At 40.8% G+C, this 17,926-nt stretch overlaps 1 protein-coding gene and 1 long non-coding RNA gene across 3 annotated transcripts; one reads left to right on the plus strand and one right to left on the minus strand.

Annotated features, from left to right (window-relative positions):
* Window positions 1-2,421: 2,421 nt before the first annotated feature.
* Window positions 2,422-17,694, minus strand: LOC148025512 (pleiotropic drug resistance protein 1-like). 2 transcript variants are annotated; one of them, XM_087692682.1, is made up of 24 exons: window positions 16,920-17,694; window positions 16,211-16,331; window positions 16,045-16,127; window positions 15,861-15,945; window positions 15,577-15,736; window positions 15,387-15,463; window positions 15,235-15,288; window positions 14,996-15,086; window positions 14,194-14,495; window positions 13,821-14,102; window positions 13,392-13,708; window positions 13,109-13,269; window positions 12,934-13,037; window positions 12,620-12,782; window positions 12,355-12,495; window positions 12,117-12,274; window positions 11,708-12,040; window positions 11,246-11,536; window positions 10,399-10,482; window positions 10,177-10,310; window positions 9,699-9,926; window positions 3,332-3,503; window positions 2,785-3,039; window positions 2,422-2,697 (listed from the first exon to the last, which is right to left on the minus strand). In XM_087692682.1, exons 1-24 carry the CDS (start codon window positions 17,249-17,251, stop codon window positions 2,422-2,424), a joined length of 4,404 nt encoding a protein of 1,467 aa, XP_087548808.1. In that variant the 5' UTR covers window positions 17,252-17,694. The 2 variants fall into 2 exon arrangements, with proteins under 2 accessions (XP_087548808.1, XP_087548809.1); XM_087692683.1 differs by lacking the exons at window positions 9,699-9,926; window positions 16,211-16,331; window positions 16,920-17,694 and having other exon boundaries at window positions 16,045-16,140.
* On the plus strand, window positions 3,032-14,292 carry LOC148025513 (uncharacterized). The gene is made up of 3 exons (XR_015693110.1): window positions 3,032-3,176; window positions 3,312-3,529; window positions 14,203-14,292. It is a non-coding gene; the product is annotated as an uncharacterized LOC148025513 (long non-coding RNA).
* Window positions 17,695-17,926: the final 232 nt, after the last annotated feature.

Consider the following 17,926-nt stretch of genomic DNA (forward strand, 5'->3'; position numbering starts at 1 on the left):
AAGTTTGTTGAGAAAGTTGGGGTAAAATGTTAGCCTTCAAGGACAAAAAAGAAATGTTTGAAAGATCCTAAGAAAAGCTCATGTCATCACATTCGAAAATGCTTGCCTCATGTGTTAAGGTTCTTAATATAATTCTAAAAGTTTGAGGTTTTTTTATAGATGACAAAATTTACAACTATCTACCTTAGTCATATTAAGAATAAGCCTATACCAAAAAGAACATGATTTTTGAGCTACATAGCACATTTATAAGTTATGAACCTAAGACATTGAAGGTCAACATACAAGAAAGAGGCATATTGACAAGTCAACAAAGTCCTATATGTTGTATTTAAGAAAATGCATTGATATTCTTCATGACATCCACCAACATTACTCGTGAGTCATCACTATGCAAACCCTTGGGTGCACACCATTGCACTTTAATCTATATCCTTGCACTCCACAATTTGCACTTGCCTCAAAATGTCAAGGATCATCATCCTCTTCACTATCCATAGTTGTCTTGCCTTCTTTTTATGTGCAAAGTACAATTCTCTACTTTATGCTCACAAAATTTTACACTTTACATTTGCCTAGCAAAGTCATACCATCACCAAATTGAAATTTTTGTTTCCAAAAATCTATTATTCATTTATTGAGACATCTCATTTTATGTCTAAAGTAATGCACACTTATGTCTAGTTGAGCACAGAGCAAGAACATGCAACCAAAATCTATTATGCAAGCAATAGCAACTAAAACATATCATTTGAGACTAGTGAGTAGGCTAAAGTGTTATCAAATACAAATACATAAAAACAAAATATATGGCAAAGAAGATTTAGGGTATTTCAAGAATTAGTAACTACTTATGCATTGCTATCTTTTTTAGAAATGCAAAAGACATACTAGAAGCACTAGCGTGAGCACAAAATTGTATTCTAGCTTGTGAGACCCCCCAAAGTGACATGTTGATGAGAGAGAGAGAGAGAGAGAGAGAGAGAGAGAGAGAGAGAGAGAGAGAGAGAGAGAGTTTCCTTTTGGCTAAAAAATGGTTCTATACTCACTCACTCACTCACTCACTCTCATTGCATAGGAGGTGGGTTGAAATGGATGGTAGAAGCCCCAATATCATGGTGCTAGCACTTAAGGGACATTGGTGGGTGATGGACAGTGGTGATGCAGCGATAGATAGTAATGCCTTGCACAAGATGCAACAACCAAGGAGTAAAAGGAGAGAGAGAGAGAGAGAGAGAGAGAGAGAGAGAGAGAGAGAGGGTTAAAGGAACAAAAATAGAAGAAGGTGAAGAGAGAGACAACATGAAAATGGTTAAGGGGGAGAAAGAGAAAAGAGTGAGAGAGAAATGTCGCTTTGTGGTAGTGTGAAGCATAAGTATAGCTTATCTGATTCAAATTAGAATGTGAATATATGGTTCTCAAGTTGTGTGTCCATTAAATAACACCATTGAGAAGTCTTTGTCAATTGTTAACCTTATATTTGCGCTATTGCATTGAAGGAGCGTAATGGTTCAATATATGATGGACACTACCTAAGGGATATCATAATTGCTTGATCTGATGTAGTACTGGTAGTACTACAGCAAAATTAGTTTAGACACTTCTCCTTTGTATGGTATCGAAGAAGTTGCCAATGTTTTGTATCACTAGAAGTAGGCTTATTATACAAAGAGCATGGGGAGAGTAATTCTTAGGTGGAGCATAGAGAGTGTATCCCCTAGGCTAGGTGAAGAACCATTTCATCACCAAATTTTGCAACAAGGAATTGGGTGGTGGCCCCCTCTTTCCGATATGGTACCTGCAAGACAACCCAATTCCGGTGTTGCACATCGGCAGCTGCCCATTCTCTTGTCTGGCAAGCTGGCAGTGAGAGCGCAGTTATGAACATTTGAATCAGAGAAGCATGGAGCGTGACGATGATTGGTGATGATGATGATGGTGAGAGTTATCACTGTCCTGTGTCCTATTGAAGATGGGGGATTCGACCCATGAAGATGAATTGGCAAGGCTACTGGATTCAAGGAGAGCATTTGCAGGATCAAGCTCATTGGCCCAATGCTGCAAATGATGGGGCACTGGTAACCGGACTGTGCAGAAAGTTCATGTATTGGCCAATCTTCTCTAACCTTCAAGCTCATTGGAATCAATGCTGCAAACGATGGGGCACTGATAGCCAGATCGTATAGGAAGTCATTGTATTGGCCACTCTTCTCTAACTTCAAGCTCATTGTTAACAATTCTGCAAATGATGGTGCACTGGTAGCCAGACAGTATAGACAGTTCATATGTCGGCCAACCTCCCTTAGGAGAAGAATCTGGCAAGTTGTTTGGAGGAGTCTAGTCCGCCTTAGGAAGAAGTAATGATCAATGACCGATGACATAATTCTCTCCTTTTGATAAGAGATTGTATCATGCCGTCATCTACCTCCTCTGAAAGTTCAGCCACTTGATGCAGAATGCAAACACAAATAAGAAGAGGAAGCACAGACCAAGATGCACCCCTGCCACAGCTCCCAAGAAGTCGTACTCATAACCTAGATGGTCTTTCAGGTATTGCTTCACGGATGGCTGTGTCCCTGTCACATCGGGGTTGTTTACTGGGGTGGTGATGTCTCCGAGTTGAGAGGTGACAATGCCATAAATTGACCATGATATAGGATCTGCCCAGTAATACCATCTCCACCACACAGGAATGCTCTGCAATCAGTTCCATATCAAGGTTAGCTGCAGTGTTATTTGTGCAGATTGGTAAAACTGGAAGAACCACAGTGGGTTGAAGCTTACAACTCGAGGGATCATGAAGCCAGAGAATAAATTCCAGAAGCTGAACAATGCTGAAGTAATGATGGCTGCGAAATGAAGGTTTGGTGTCAACGCCACAGTCATCATGCCGTAGTATGTGAAGTAGAGCAAAGAGGAAAACATGAAGAAAAAGAACAACAGGAATTTGGCAGCAGTCCATTCAAAGTTTATCATTGCAAAGACAATCACTGTATAGATTACAGTTTGTGTGAACACATAAGGAACTTCAATGCCAGCCTGCACACACCAAAGCAAAGGCATCTTGGTCAAATTTTCTATATGAATCTGTCTATGAGGGAAATGAATATGCAAAGGCAAGCACTGTATAGACTGGAGTTTGCATGAAAACTTCAATGCCAGACTGCACAGGCAAAGCAAGTTCTCTAAATCCTTCTTTAAGTGTGAGAAAGTGTAAAGTTTCAAGTACTTTTCCTTATTGCCATAACACTTCTGTTCACATTCATTGTTAGTATCTTCGAAGCATTTTCATGTTTCAGAATGATGCACAGATCACAATGGCTGGAAGTACCTGAGCAACAGCATATGGGATTGCAGAGTAGTATCCTGCGGCCCTTTCACGATAGAAAACAGTTCGTTCAATTCCCACAATAGGTTGGACTGTGCTTACATTGCTAAATCCTAGAAAAAGCATCGCAGCATACACAGCACCCATGATATTGGCCAGGTCCTGAACAGTTTTCCTGCACAAGAAGTTCAATTCATTGAGGTGAGAGCTATTATGCCGTGAACATCAAAACTTTAAAGGTTACTGATTCATTGCAAGAAGTCTAGTCCTTGGTAACTTGGCAGTGTATGTGTTTGACTCTCTCTCTCTCTCTCTCTTTGTAATGTTTATTTTTTTAAACACAAGAAAGAGGTACAGAGGTTGCTCGATCCAATAAAAGCCTTTTACATGGACATCTAACACCTGATCATGAAGCCCAATAATTCAGAACTTGTAGAAAGAGCTGAAATCCAAGGATCAGCATACTCCTTGGTTATGACATATGATGACACTAATAGGTTTTTCCATACGTTACCATATGGCATACACATATAAGTAGGGACGTAATGATTGAGTATGGTTTGCTGTCCCTAGGTGAATGTACATACTAGAATGATAGAATTGTAAGCTAAAACTTAAATGTTTAAACCATGATTATTGAAAAGATCAAAAGTTCCAACATTAGATCGACGTAGGGAACTTGGAACTTAGAAGTTAGAATGAGATAATAGAAGTTTGTAGATGTGTTACTTGATGATTCACCCTAGGAGATTAGTCATAAATATATGTATGTGTCATGTGGGTTTAACATAAGGGATTTTAAAGATACAATTTTTACACATTTTTTACATACAGAAGAGTCCCATATAAAGGGGCTACTTGCAAATTGAATATAAAAGGGTTATGTTTTATTAAAGAAAAATTCAGAGATAAGGATCTTTATAAATAGGCCTTGAACGCACGTGATATAGAGGATATATATCTAGTGAATTCCCTTGGGTAATTTATTAAATATTTGTAGTCAAATGTGTCAATGATGAAGGTTTGAAATTTGAAGACATGTAAGGTTGAAACATACTAATTCAAGTGACAAGTGTGGGAAAAACTCCGAAACACGATAGCTATTGGGGTATTCACATCGAAGTTCAAAACTGTAGGGCATAGGCAAATTTAAAAAAAATCCTAACTCATAAGGCAGCAAGCTGTGAAAAAACAGAACAAGCAATGCATGAGCTATCAGTGCTCATCATTATCATCATCAGTAGCAGCAGCAACAGCAGCAATAGCTTTAGATTCATACTCTTTGTCATTGTTGTCATCAACACCAACATCAACATCAGCATCATTCAAAATATGTGACCCGTCAGCACTTGAACTTGTGCTTCCATTCATGGCTGAAGTCTCGTCATTTGGCTCTTAAATTGTATTTTATTTTATTTTATTTTGGGGGATTACATTATGTCGTATTAAAATAAGAAGTTGTTTACATTCAGAGGGACACTGCCCGTTTACAAAAGGAGGCACATGCTAAAAAACAGGGGGACGGGGTGGAGGGGCACTACCCATTCACTTAAAGATGTTGCAAAGTTACCATGCTGTTCCTAAAATGGAGATCAACTGGGAGGCATGTAAAGTGATCAGCCTTTGATCATCCTTCTCTTTATCTATCATTTCTAAAGTCACCTTGATTTTCTCATACCCTATAGCCTTTATCTTGGAAACACGTTGCAAATTTGTATGGGTATACTCCCATTTCTCTGTGTGTGAGGGCTTCAATCTGTTCCTTCTTTTAGTATGGATAAGGGAAAAAGTACTCCAATTTCTCTTACAAAGGGATGAACAACTTCCTTGAGAGAGTATCCTAATTGCAAGCTGCTGCTATTTAGAGATGCCCCCTCGAAGTCTAGCAAATCTCATGGTCTAAAAAGAAATGGAGAAGGTCCATATTTGTCATCTTGAACACCTTGTGGAGTGCCTTCTTTGTCTCCTTGACCTTCTAGGCATGGTCACTTGTTAAAATAAGATTATCCACATAAAGCACGAACAATGCATGTCCTTTAACTAAGATGTGGACATACAACTAGGGATCGAAAGAGGAACGCTGATACCCCAACTTTCCTTCGGCCATCTCCTATGGTTGGCTAAGACAATAATGGCCCTAATGGTAGCCATCTGAATTGTAGGTGCAAAGGTATCAGAAATCTATTCTTGGCTGCTATGCAAAGCCCTTTGCAACAAGTTGCACCTTGTGCTTATCTAGAGTGCCATCACTGTGGTATTTAGTCTTGAGGATCCATTTTACACCAACAATCACCTTGCTATGGACGGGCCTATGCACAAGATCCCAAGTGCCATTGCGCTCAATAGTATCTAACTCTTGCTCAGTAGCCTTCTTTTGATGCTTTGACTACCAAGCCTCCTTCACGGAGGTGGGCTCCCTATCCTGCATGGCACAAGTCATCAAATAGTAGTTAGTATAAATAATCTCGATGGAGTGTGCGTGGTTTCTCTAACCATGCCGTAGATCAACTTGTGGCTATTACTCTTCACGGACTTCCTCAATCCTTGAATCATGGATTGTGTCTCAAGACCAATGAGGAGGTTGATACTTGCTGCTCTCCTTCTACAGAAGTCACTGTAATATCCACTGGGGCGGACTCAACGGGTGAAGCGTGTGGTGAAGCAATCTCCTTCTCCATTAAGGGTGGAGTCTCAAAAGGAAAAGTCTCCTTTGAGGTAATCACCTTCCCTGTGTTTTGGGCGTGCATTTGTAATTGTCGAAGCTTATTGACATGCTCCCATATAGAAGAAGACTTGTTAGGACTGAAAGTCCTCATCTAAACCTCCAAAGACACTCGCTTCATCATGGTCATTCGATTGTACATTTGATCAAGCTCCAATCATATCTCTGGAGCCACAGTCAAGTGCTTGATGTGAGCAATGATGGTTGAAGTGCAAGAGAGAAAGAGGAAATAACAGATGTGGGCATTCAAATTCGTCCCAATGTGCATGTACCTTCATCAACCCGGCTTTCTCATCTATAGAAGCTTGGAGGCTTTGCGGGCCGTAGGACAGCCTATAGCCTCGGTCATGAGCTCTGCTAAATCATAAGACTCCAAGATGGCAAGCATCATTATGCACCAAATTCGGTAATTCTCCCCATCAAGCTTTTGATATGAAAGAAGAGGTAGCAACATAGAGACCTTACGGTCCATAATAGCTTGAAACTCCGTGTCAAGTTCAGTCGACATTGTAAATGGAATGACTTGCATAAAAACAAGGGCAGCCCGCTTTGACTCCGTGCATGGTACCAATGCTTGCTAGGGCTTCCTCCGCTCGTCGTCAAATAGTCTCACCCCTACCAAAGGCGATGAAAACTCAAAATTTGTAGCAAAAGACTGAAAATGCAGCCTTTTCTCTTTCACCAACAACAACGACCTGCAAAAAACAGCAACTTTGCTCCTCCACATTGTACCTATTCACCTCAGTCTAAAGTGTGTTAGTATTAGGTTTTATTCCTCATCAAGTACGGTTGTGTCTGTAATGAATGAAGAGCATTACTCGATGGGCACAATATGAGATATAAGCTTCTATTTTCAAGAGAAAGCAAGAGAAGCAAGGGGAGATACGGGGCAACATATAAAGATGTTGTGAATTTGATGCAAGAGTGATAACTTTGTTGGGCCCAGTACTACAAGATTCCATAGATGTTGATATTGCTAATCTGAATATGTTGAAGGTGCAGCTACCCCAAGCCATTATGTACATGTATCCTTTCAACTTCCTTTCAACTATATATGGGAGTCAAATATGAACATCTTTAAAGAAATCCCAAATTTTCTTGTGGATTCTCTATAGGCTGTAAACACAAAATTTTGTTGCGAAGAATCCTCCTGATTAGGTCCAATTAGTCCTACACTTTTTTGATACCATGTCAACCTGCAGTGAATGTGGAAGTGTATGGACAAGACTGAAAGACAATGAACGAGAGAGAGAGAGAGAGAGAGAGAGAGAGAGAGAGAGAGAGAGAAGAGACAAAAGAACGTAGAAATCTGTAGTTAATGAACACTAAAATGAACAGGGCAAATGTACAAGGACTGTTGATGTATCTCCTCAAGTCAGATCTTTATGGATAGAAAGCTTCTCAGATTTTCTTCTAGTGATCGAAAATACAGGGTTTTTCGTTTGTAGAAAGTTCTTTATGGGTTGAAGCAAGCACGATGTTCCAAGTTCCATAGGATGGACGAGTTCCTTAGGACTTGTGGATTTCATTCTATCCCTACTACTTGTTTGTCACTGATCCGACATCCTATCGCTGCATTTGTTGCTGCCAGAAACATTTGGAGACTACCTTGTTGCATTTTGGGATCTGTTAGAGTACGACACACTCTCCAACTCATACTCTCTGTCCTAGTCCTCCAAACACGAGTTCAAGGGTTAATACTCTTTATTACATAGCTTGTTTGTTGTATTGCACACCATATTATATTTATTATTCATTCAATATATTTCATTGTGTTTATTTTCTCCATCTTAACTCAACCCTTATAGTGTTTTATCATTTTGTGCATTTGTCGTACAATTGTGTTGTGATTTCTGTGGTAGAGCATTTCTTTACACTGCCTTCCAAACCACATCCACCCCCTCTAAATCTGCACATCCTCGGGCACGTGCTACATTATTGAAATCCACTTGGATAAAAAGGCCAACTAGTAATCTCCCAAATAATCAAGCATATAGATCATCTGTCACCTCCTCGATCAAGCTGCGAGTAGCTAAACTCCCATTGGTCATGAGCATCATGGAATCCTCTTGGATCATAGACCCAAATTCTTGTCTCCCAAAGTATCATGCACATAAATATATAGTCACTTTAGGATCATAAACTCAAAGCTCTATTGATCACATAAGCATGCAGCCAAACCAATTGCCACCTCTTGGATCATACGACATGAAAAGTTCATGTAGCTCAAACAAAATGTTCATTGTTTCCATATGTATTCCACTCCAAGAAATCCTTATAACCACTTGGATCAAATGGTAGAGTTAACCCATAATAGCTTTGAAGCATACCATAGCCTACAACTTCCTTGGATCATAAGGTAGCATCAAGTTCTCCTAGGGTTTTTTACCCCATTGGAAAACCCCAAGCAACATACAAAGAGAGCTGAGATTTAGAGAGAGAAATACTAGGGAGAATACAAGCACAAGGAAGATTATGAGCAACCTGGACTATGCAGTATGAGAGATGGAAGTACAAGGAGGGTATTTCCAAAAACAGAGGATGTGGACATTGGACCAAGACCCTAGACTAATCCCAAAAGTACCTAGACTTTGAGCATCGGCCAATTACCATGATGTAAGGGCCACTATAGGACAATTTCATTTTTACCCATGTTCTCTTTTTGCTCACAAGTGGAGATCTTCATTTGGAGAATGTTGGTGGGTGGTCTCCCACTTGGTGTGGCCCTTTCGAGTTGAACCATATCAAATGGCTCATTTTTAAAAATATTAGAGCTAAGGAGACCTCTCATCATAGGTTTCTGTCTTGCATGGTCACTCAACGCATTTGGTCTCTCTTGTCTCTCGAGTTTGGTGTTAAGTTTCTGAAAGCTTTATGCATCCTCGGGGTTTTGCTTTTGGAAACCCCAAATTTATAGAATTTGCACAACCACAATTATTGGTGGGTTTTCATTTTCTACAGTTTAGGCATAATTGGAACATCTGTAATGCTTTCATTTTTTATTCCTAATCTGGTGTTCATAGCCATATTGATCATTGGCACAGTTTCCTTCAGTGGGGTCATTGGGCACCATGGAGTATGCAAGTCTTGTTAGCAAGGATAATTTGACTCCCTGGTGTGCTGCCATCTCTTAAAGTCACTTTGTGTGCTACTTAGTAGTAATGTGACTCTTGTACATTCTGCATAATTAATACAAATATCCATTACAGGAAAAAATGCGGAGATATATCAGAAGTTCCTATTCCTAATAATAAAGGATAATTCAAGTGTCTGATCATATCAATCAACGGACATACATTTAGTGCCATATCAGAGAGGCCAATGCTATTCCTGCTCATTACGTACGAAGGGTTAGTAAAGGGAGTTAAAGAGAGTTTCACCCTACAATTTAAGACCACTCCTAGTATAAGTAATGGGACATTGACCAATAGGTTTTCGTCCAAGTAAGGGCATCTTACCCCATTGGAATCTTTACATTTTCAGGGACTCCTGAGTATTTCTTAAAGCTTTCTAGCACTTCAAAACAGCTTCTATCAATTATTCATAATCATGTCTTGCAATGTACTCTGTTAGTTCTTTCTTTGGGGGGGGGGGAGAGAGAGAGAGAGAGAGAGAGAGAGAGAGAGAGAGAGAGAGAGAGATCCTTACATTTTACTGCCAAGGTTCCAAAAAATCGTTCCAAACATTAGAGCAATGACAGCAGTAAACATCAGTCTCACCACATTGTAGTAGGGGTTACGCCAATAAGACAAGTGCTGTTTCCAAAGGCAAGCCTTGCACTGTCCAGCGAAATTTTGAGAATATTGGGTGGGAAAGAAGAGGTCTTTCGAGCCAGGTGTAGATACAGATAGCTCCTTAACTAATGTTTGAACTCGCCTGATTTGTAAGACAAGACAACCACCAAATATACCCTTTTGTAAAAGTTTGAAAATCGGAGAAATTAACATCAGGCATAGACAATGTTTCATTTCTGGAGGAGCACTGAATACCAGTGTCATGGCTAATTCTACTCAGTGCAGAATAGAAGCCCAATTGGTTGATCACCAACTATCTATTACTGCAGATACGAGAGAGAGAGAGAGAGAGAGAGAGAGAGAGAGAGAGAGAGAGAGAGAGAGATGCTCACTGATGAAGAGGAGATTCCTTGTATATCTTTGCAAAGTTTGTATGGTTTTGAATCTCAGCTGATGGTGAGCTGATATCCAGCATCCATGTGGCTGGGTTGTAGCCTTCTTTAATTTTTGGGACACCTGGGATTGCCTGTAAAAGTTAACATAATTAGTTCAAAAACTGGAGCACAAAAGAATGTACATACAGCCCTGAAATTTTGTTGTGGGCATGGTCATACCTCAAAGTACTCTATAAGCTGACTGGAGTGTCGACCGAGAGGGCCAGCATAGATGACTTGGCCACCTCTTTTCATTAGGAGCATCTGTTTGCAATCAATAACACATTGAAGAGGGGGTTGTCACCTTGCATGTTCTGGTGCTTTCAAATTCAGAGTTTCTTTAAGCATGAACTCTTTCATAATCAAATCAAAGATAATCAGTAACTAGTTTAGCTGAACCACTTTTGATTCAGTTGAAGTAGAAGAGTAGGTACTGTACAAGGGAAAGCAAGCTTAACTGTTTCAGCCCATTGTGTAAACAAGCGAACCCATAACTAAGGGGTTGCCTTCCAAAATATTTTCCATGTTTCAAAGGGGTAGCCTATGGGCAAATATTTTTTTGTATAAGCAAGGAGTTGTGGATCCATGTCTTCCAAAGAAAATAGATACAGACATGCCCTTCTTGTGAGGGCGTTCACGTGGTTCCTGCCGTGTTAGTTGTTATCAGTACTTTTGTTATAGCACTTTGATTCCTTGGGCATGTTGCATTTGTCTCACAAACCATTGATAAAATGGATTCTAGCCTTGATACATCATGGCTTTTAGGTGTGGTATCCATAAGTCCTGGGCTTCAGGCTACTATAAAGAATAGAAAAAGAGGACTTCTTGTTGCTTGATGAACTGTTTATGAACCTGAAGAAAAAGGTTCTTTCTGGATTTGGGCAATGGAGCGAAGTTCCCCAGAGGCCTCTGGAATGCAATATGTATGTATGGCCTTGTCCAAAACATGCAACTACATCATACTTGCAAAGCTTAAGGTAGCACTATTTCAGACGTGATACTATTGCTATCTTAAGCTAGATTATACCTCATCAAAGGCTTCAAAAATGTCAATGCTTGGCTGATGGATAGTGCACACAACTGTCCGCCCAGTATCCACAGTGTTACGCACTGTTCTCATCACAATGGCTGCAGCTCGTGCATCTAGTCCGGATGTGGGCTCATCCATGAAGATAATGGAAGGATTTGCCACGAGCTCAACAGCAATAGTTAGCCTCTTTCTCCGTTCAGTTGACAGGCCTGTAACACCAGGAAGGCCCACTAGCGCATCTCTGATTGATGTAAGCTCAACCAGTTCCATGACTTCATCAACGAACATCTGCATGTTGATGCAGTAAGAAGAGAATCAATAACTTTTTCTTAAGAGGTACAGATCAAAGATTTGCCAGTACAAAACCAAAAGCGAGATGCTGCCAAGGCAGATTTTCTGCATGATAATAAAGGATATTCAGCTTCAGTTCATGTTAAGGCATGGAGGATACAATATTACCATTCTTGTTTCTTTGTCCACTTCCTTTGGCAGTCGAAGCCATGCTGAATAGACAAGTGATTCTTTCACCGTCACATTGGGAGAGTGAATGTCGTTCTGCTCACAGTATCCTGAAATGCGAGCAAAGGTTTCCTGCTTTTTGGGGAATCCAGATATCCTGATCTCCCCCTCTATGTAGCCACCTGTCTTCCTTCCAGCCAGTACATCCATTAGAGTGGTCTTTCCAGCACCACTGACACCCACTAGAGCAGTAAGAACTCCTGGTCTGAAAGCTCCACTAACATCCTGTAACAGTTGAAGCCTGTCTTCAGGCATACCCTGCTTCTTCATTTCCTGCAAGCAAGTTGCAAGGTTTAGCTCAATCTTTGCATATAACCGATGCTTCAGGGACTTTTGGGAAGAGTCTTACTATGGGCATATCAACATAATAATTGATTGAATTGAAAGCCATAGACAATGGTTTGAAAGGCAAAACCATTCCTCTCCTTTGAGTTCCATTGGCCAACTCATGAACATCAGAATGATTAGATGCATCTGAAGACAACCTTAGTTCGCCTGACTTGGCTCCTGGAAATACCCACAGGCTGCTGATTAATAATCTGGGTAACAAGGCTCCCATATGAGAGCAGTTGTATGTAACCCTTCACCTTGATCATCAGTTGATGGCCTTTTTGAGGAGGATTTTCTGTTCAATTGTGTCTGCGCCGAAGTATGTACTTCGCCAGTCCTGGTGGCGTCTTTCTCATCTAGGCTTTCTTTTGAGAGAATAGCCTGAGGTCGGCTAAGGGCTGCATTGAGAAAAAAGTGGTTACTTTTGCCAAAAAGCAGCTGAAGCAGATCATCGAACGACTCTTTTCTGTACTGGATCTCCTAATAAATTTATTGAGAAATGCAAGGAGTCCAAATGCTCACGTTTCAGATGAGCCAATGCCAATGTATACAATGTGTTAAATAATATGGCTGATGCAATGAGGACTCCAATTCCAATCCAGTACCAGTGGCTTTCTGTAAAGAATCCTCGAGATTGCAGTACTGCTATGCCAATAGTATGTGCATCCAGACTCCCATTATAAGGCTGTTTGGATCATGACACACCATGTTAATTCCCACAATCTGCTAGGCTGAATACTGAAAGGGGATCAAAGAGACAATCATATTTCATGTTATAACAGCTAGGTGGATGGAGCCTGAAAATAAAAAGAAAAAAAAGAAAAAGATTTCTACACCTTATCCCATCGTTTGCCCATAAACTCATTAATAGCCAGAGCATTCTGCCCATACATCAAGGGAGATATCCAGTATGCCCAAATCCACCAGCTTCGAATTTGATCTGCCAAAGCAACCCAATAAGGCAAGGCCATTTACTTCCAACAGAGAGCATGTGTGAAAACTATGATGTACCTTTAGATATCACAAATCCACCGAGCACAAAGATAATCATCAGGGCAAATGATCCAAATGTGCTGGCTATTATCATTGACCGCCCAAGTGCACCAATAAAACGAAACAATCCAACCGCCATTTGAGAGACGCAGAACAGTGCGAGCATGTGGCGGAAGAATCTGTGTGCATCCCACCCCCACAATCAAATTGTGAATTTTATTCAATTCAGAGACTAAGAGCTTCTGTTACTGGTCATGTAAGATGGGGTTATTAAAAACCAGCAAGGCTTTGGTTACTAAACCTGCTAGGTTCTGGAGAGAAGCCAATAACATAATATGTGAGACATGACCATATTAGAGTTTCGAGCATGGACAAAGGCAATCTCATGATGATAGTTGGTATGGAATATGCCCATGCTGGAAAAAAGAGCTGGTCCCTTTGTTTGTAGAACACAGGAAGCCTGCTCACAATCAAAGCCATTTCTCCAAATCCGTTGAACATGATGATGATGAGCCCATAAAAGAGGGCACCGAGATATAAATTGCCATTAGCAACACTATCTGCGTGGAGCTCAGTTCGAAAGAAGACTGTCATTGCAACCATGGAAACAAGTGATACCTGGGAAAAGACACATGGCAGGTGAGAGTTACTATGTATGAGAGACTAAAATGCGTGGCATCAAATACATTGTTACTCTAGTATAGGCTCTAGGCTTCCCTAAGATGAGAACCTGGCAAGTTTTGAAGACATAGTAGAAGGAGTTGCGCCGCATAAGCAGCCACTCTCTCCAGAAGCATGCCTTCAACAGGGCCTTCTTGTGGAGGCCATACTTCTGAGTTGATAGTGCTGCTGGATGGCTAACTGATTTGTTGAAAGGAACTGCAAGCTCTTCCTGAAGGCGTTGGGTGATGTGGAAAGCTTGGAAAGCTGCAGCAAACTCTTCCACTGGAATATACTTGTAGCACTGTGTCTGATCTGCCCAATATTGTGCTTGGTCTTTTCTTGAAGTTACCTAAATTTTGTCAGCGGATAGATGAAATAGTATCATGGACTGTAATTATCACGCTGATAGATGTGAAAGCAATATCACAGCTTAAGTTTACCTCTTGTAGGAAATCTGCTATACTTTTCCTCTCTGGGCATTTGAAGCCGAGACTCTCAAAGAAATCAAGAATGAGTCCCCGAGGACCCTGGTAAACAATGTGGCCCTCAGAGAGAAGTATTACATCATCAAACAGCTCAAACGTCTCCGGTGCAGGTTGTAGAAGTGAAACAACCATTGTTGCATCCATCACATGAACAATGTGTCGTAAGCATTTAACAATCTGGTAGGTGGTCGAACTGTCTAGTCCAGTCGAAATCTCATCCATGAAGAGAGCTTTAGCAGGTCCTACTAGCATCTCACCTACATGGAATTGTGCTAAAAGTTGTCAGTGTATTTATAATGGCAAGAGAAAGTAGAGTCCACAACATTCATGGAAGGCATGGAGACAACAGGAATTATGTATGAGGCTAAGAATTGTGATGCATATCAAGAATTTGATCACTCATCAAGTTTCCAGGACAGCAGAAAAACATCCTTAATTGGCCAACAAGTAGAGGATTGATCTGTAGATGGAGTTGACATTTGGAGAATAAATAGAATCTTAAAAGGGCATAATGCTTAGAAGAATTCTTCTTGGTGGTGGAGGGACATTTAGTGTGCTTTTTCAATGATTTCCATACGGTTGTAGACCATTGTTTGACCCTCTTGCCTGTTTGCTAGGCTAGAGATAATTGTAACTGACTTCATAAATTTTATTTGGTATTTTCCACCAGGAGACAAGCTAGGTTTGCATTCCTAATTTCCTTATGAGTGCTAAAAAGTCATTATATATGAATGAATGAACGCCTTAGTCAACTCACCTGTGGTTATCCGCTTTCTTTGCCCCCCTGAAACCCCTCTTCGCATTTGATCACCAATCAATGTGTCAGCGCAAATATCGAGACCTAGAATCTGTAGAGCCAACAGACTAAGATACCTTAATTTTGTAGCTGAATGGCGGTTTATGCATGAAGAATCTTTTGACCTTCATCAGACATGGCCACTCCATGTTCTAGCTGATAGCCATGAGTATTTCAAGTACATATATAAGTTGCACTACCTTCATCACATAGTCTGTGACAATGCTTGCTTCTTGTCCTTCGATTGAACTTGCCTGCAGAAAAGAATTCAGTACAAAACTTGGTAGATTTCTGAACAGTAAGACAGCATATAGGATGCCCAATAAAAGTAAAAGAATTTCAGTAAATCGACCTTCATGAATACATCAGTATCAGGATCTGGCTTGATTCCAGCTTCTTTTTCTCTCCGTGAAAGCTCTGTCAGCATTTCTGCCAGCATCATATAAAGAAAGCTTAATTCAACCGTTGGTAATATGGCAGAATATTTGCAAAACATATGTGATGCTGATGCCATATGCTTGATAAAAGTGTAAACCAGTTACCATATCTAGTTCCAACACCCTGGCATCTCCCACAGAAATCCAGAGTTTCACGGACTGTCATTTCACCGATTTGTATGTCATGTTGGCTGATATATGCACATGTCCGCTGAGGGACAAACTCAGTCAACTCATACCCATTGTATGTCACTTTACCTGACACCTGAATATGCAGAGTTAATTAGTCTTCTACTGTAAAGTTGAATCTACCTTGCTTGTTTTCAAGCCTGCACCATATCTCCTACACTTAAGCCTACAGATGGTAAGTTGCGGCTGGATAAGCATACCTTGAGATCATGGCTTAGCTTCCCTGAAAGGGCAAGCAATAAAGTTGTCTTTCCTGAGTTGGGTGGTCCAAGAAGCAGTGTCATTCTATGCAAAGTGTACAAAAATATTAGTTTGGGACCATCTACAATGACCAGGGAGCACTCATGAGAATAGAACTGCTGCTGTGCTGAGACTGGAAGCTACCTGGAAGGCTTAATTATGCCACTTAGATCATGAAGTATATGGAGTGGTCTCTTCCTGTTTGACAAGAGGCATCTAAAAAGCTCCTGTTGCAAAAATTACAAACATATTTTCTATTTGATGCCAGGTAAGAAAATTATTCTGGGTAGTAGTGGATGACAGTTTATACCTCGACCAAGTTTATTGTGAAATTGTAGAGAGTTGGCAATGCTCTACTTCCAACATGAACTTCTGCTTCAACATTCAAATGCTCAAATCGAACTTCGATCTTGGGCAATTCAATACCGACACTGTATTAAAGTCAATCAACAACTTTGTTCAGCTCTCGCGGGGAAGGTACATGTAGTTTGTGATTGGATAACAGTCACAGGTTTTGTCATCATACAAATATTAGGAAGAACCAATTTATGCCTATGATCAATAACGGCAAATCACCACAGATGAACATTTCAGCTGTTGCATTGTGCTGCCTCATGTGGATGGGCTCTGTCTCGAGTGATACAGATTTATTAAAATTTTCAAAAGGGATTTCTTGACCTTAGTAAGATAAAAAATGATTATCAGAAGATGTACAGAAGTCTTATAGAAGGTGGTTGTACAAGCAGAAGTCTGAGGTCCTGACTATTTCATTGCAAGTTTTTGAGGCTGTTGCATTAGGAGAAATGGTCTCTATTTTAACAGATACAATGTCTTTGGTCTTCTGAAAAAGGTCTCTTGGCCTTGATAAGGATCGGACATGCTTGTCTGCATTGAAATTTAAGATCTGGTCACTTAATTTGCCATCTTGTTTCAGAAGCTGTTGAGCCAAGTAGAAGACTTGAGGCTTGAAGACATGAAATTCAGGTTGATTTTCCATCCTGTAGAAGAAGAGGAGTTACTTGTCAATTCTCTTTCTGAGCTTGAGGAGAAACCGTTCGTTGTCTTCGTCGATCACGCGGAGGATCTTCTCAATGAGTTGCTGCCTCTCTGCAAACCCAAGCTTGGCTATGTCCACCTCCTTATGGACGACCTTCCCTGTGTTCTCATTAATGTTCTTCAAGATGCCCTTTCTCAGCCGATCATAGGTGGGCAGTTTCTCTAATGCTGCCCATTTTAGGGCCTCTTCATCATCAGCCGTGGAATGCCTGGCTGAAAAGACGTTGTCTTCTGTGGTGGAGTAGAACCGCTGGCTTGCGGCAAGATCCTCTCCGGCGATCAGCAATGATGCCATGGGAGCTTCAAATTTTCTCAGGGGTGCATGAGAGAAAGAGAGAGAGAGAGAGAGAGAGTGCAATGAGTATTGCTCAATTTGAGATTAGTGGAGCAGCAATGCATGTGCACAATTAGTATATATGTGAGAGAGAGAGAGAGAGAGAGAGAGGTGGGTTGTTTATTCAGTCTGTCTCAATTTGAGATTAGTGGGGCAGCAATGCATCATGCATGTGCACAATGAGTACGTATGAGAGAGAGAGAGAGAGAGAGGTGGGTTGTTTATTAGCAGTCTGTCACCCACACACACACACACATATCAGTAGACTTGTTGTGTCGATGTGTGATACGTCACTACTGTGACGAACGATGGACGTTGTACAATCAGTTACTGACCCAGTGACAAGGCATTATGCATATTCCATTGAGAGAGGCTCGGGTTGAAACTTGAGCAATGAGGCGCGCGCGAGAGAGAGGGCCGTAGTGTCTCACCATCACCCACCTTGGTCCACCATCTATATATATATATATATATATATATATATATATATATAGAGAGAGAGAGAGAGAGAGAGAGAGCCACTACTCACTAGACAGTCTCACTATGAGAGAGAGGGAGAGGGCGTCGACGTGTCACTATCGCCTTCATCTGAGAGAGAGAGCCTTGGGAGCGATCGTGCATGAGCTTCCGTCGCAG

This window comes from Lygodium microphyllum, chromosome 14 (genome assembly GCF_053477565.2).
Source record: "Lygodium microphyllum isolate KBCC chromosome 14, Lygodium_microphyllum_v1.1.10, whole genome shotgun sequence".
Taxonomy (NCBI): Eukaryota; Viridiplantae; Streptophyta; class Polypodiopsida; order Schizaeales; family Lygodiaceae; genus Lygodium; species Lygodium microphyllum.

Coding starts and splice junctions, on each gene's coding strand:
- LOC148025512 (XM_087692682.1), bottom strand. CDS start 17,251: ATGGCATCATTGCTGATCGCCGGAGAGGATCTTGCCGCAAGCCAGCGG. Junction 11,537..11,707: donor TGGACAAAGAAACAAGAATG/GTAATATTGTAT, acceptor ATCAACATGCAG/ATGTTCGTTGATGAAGTCAT. Junction 9,927..10,176: donor AAGGAATCTCCTCTTCATCA/GTGAGCATCTCT, acceptor CTTACAAATCAG/GCGAGTTCAAACATTAGTTA.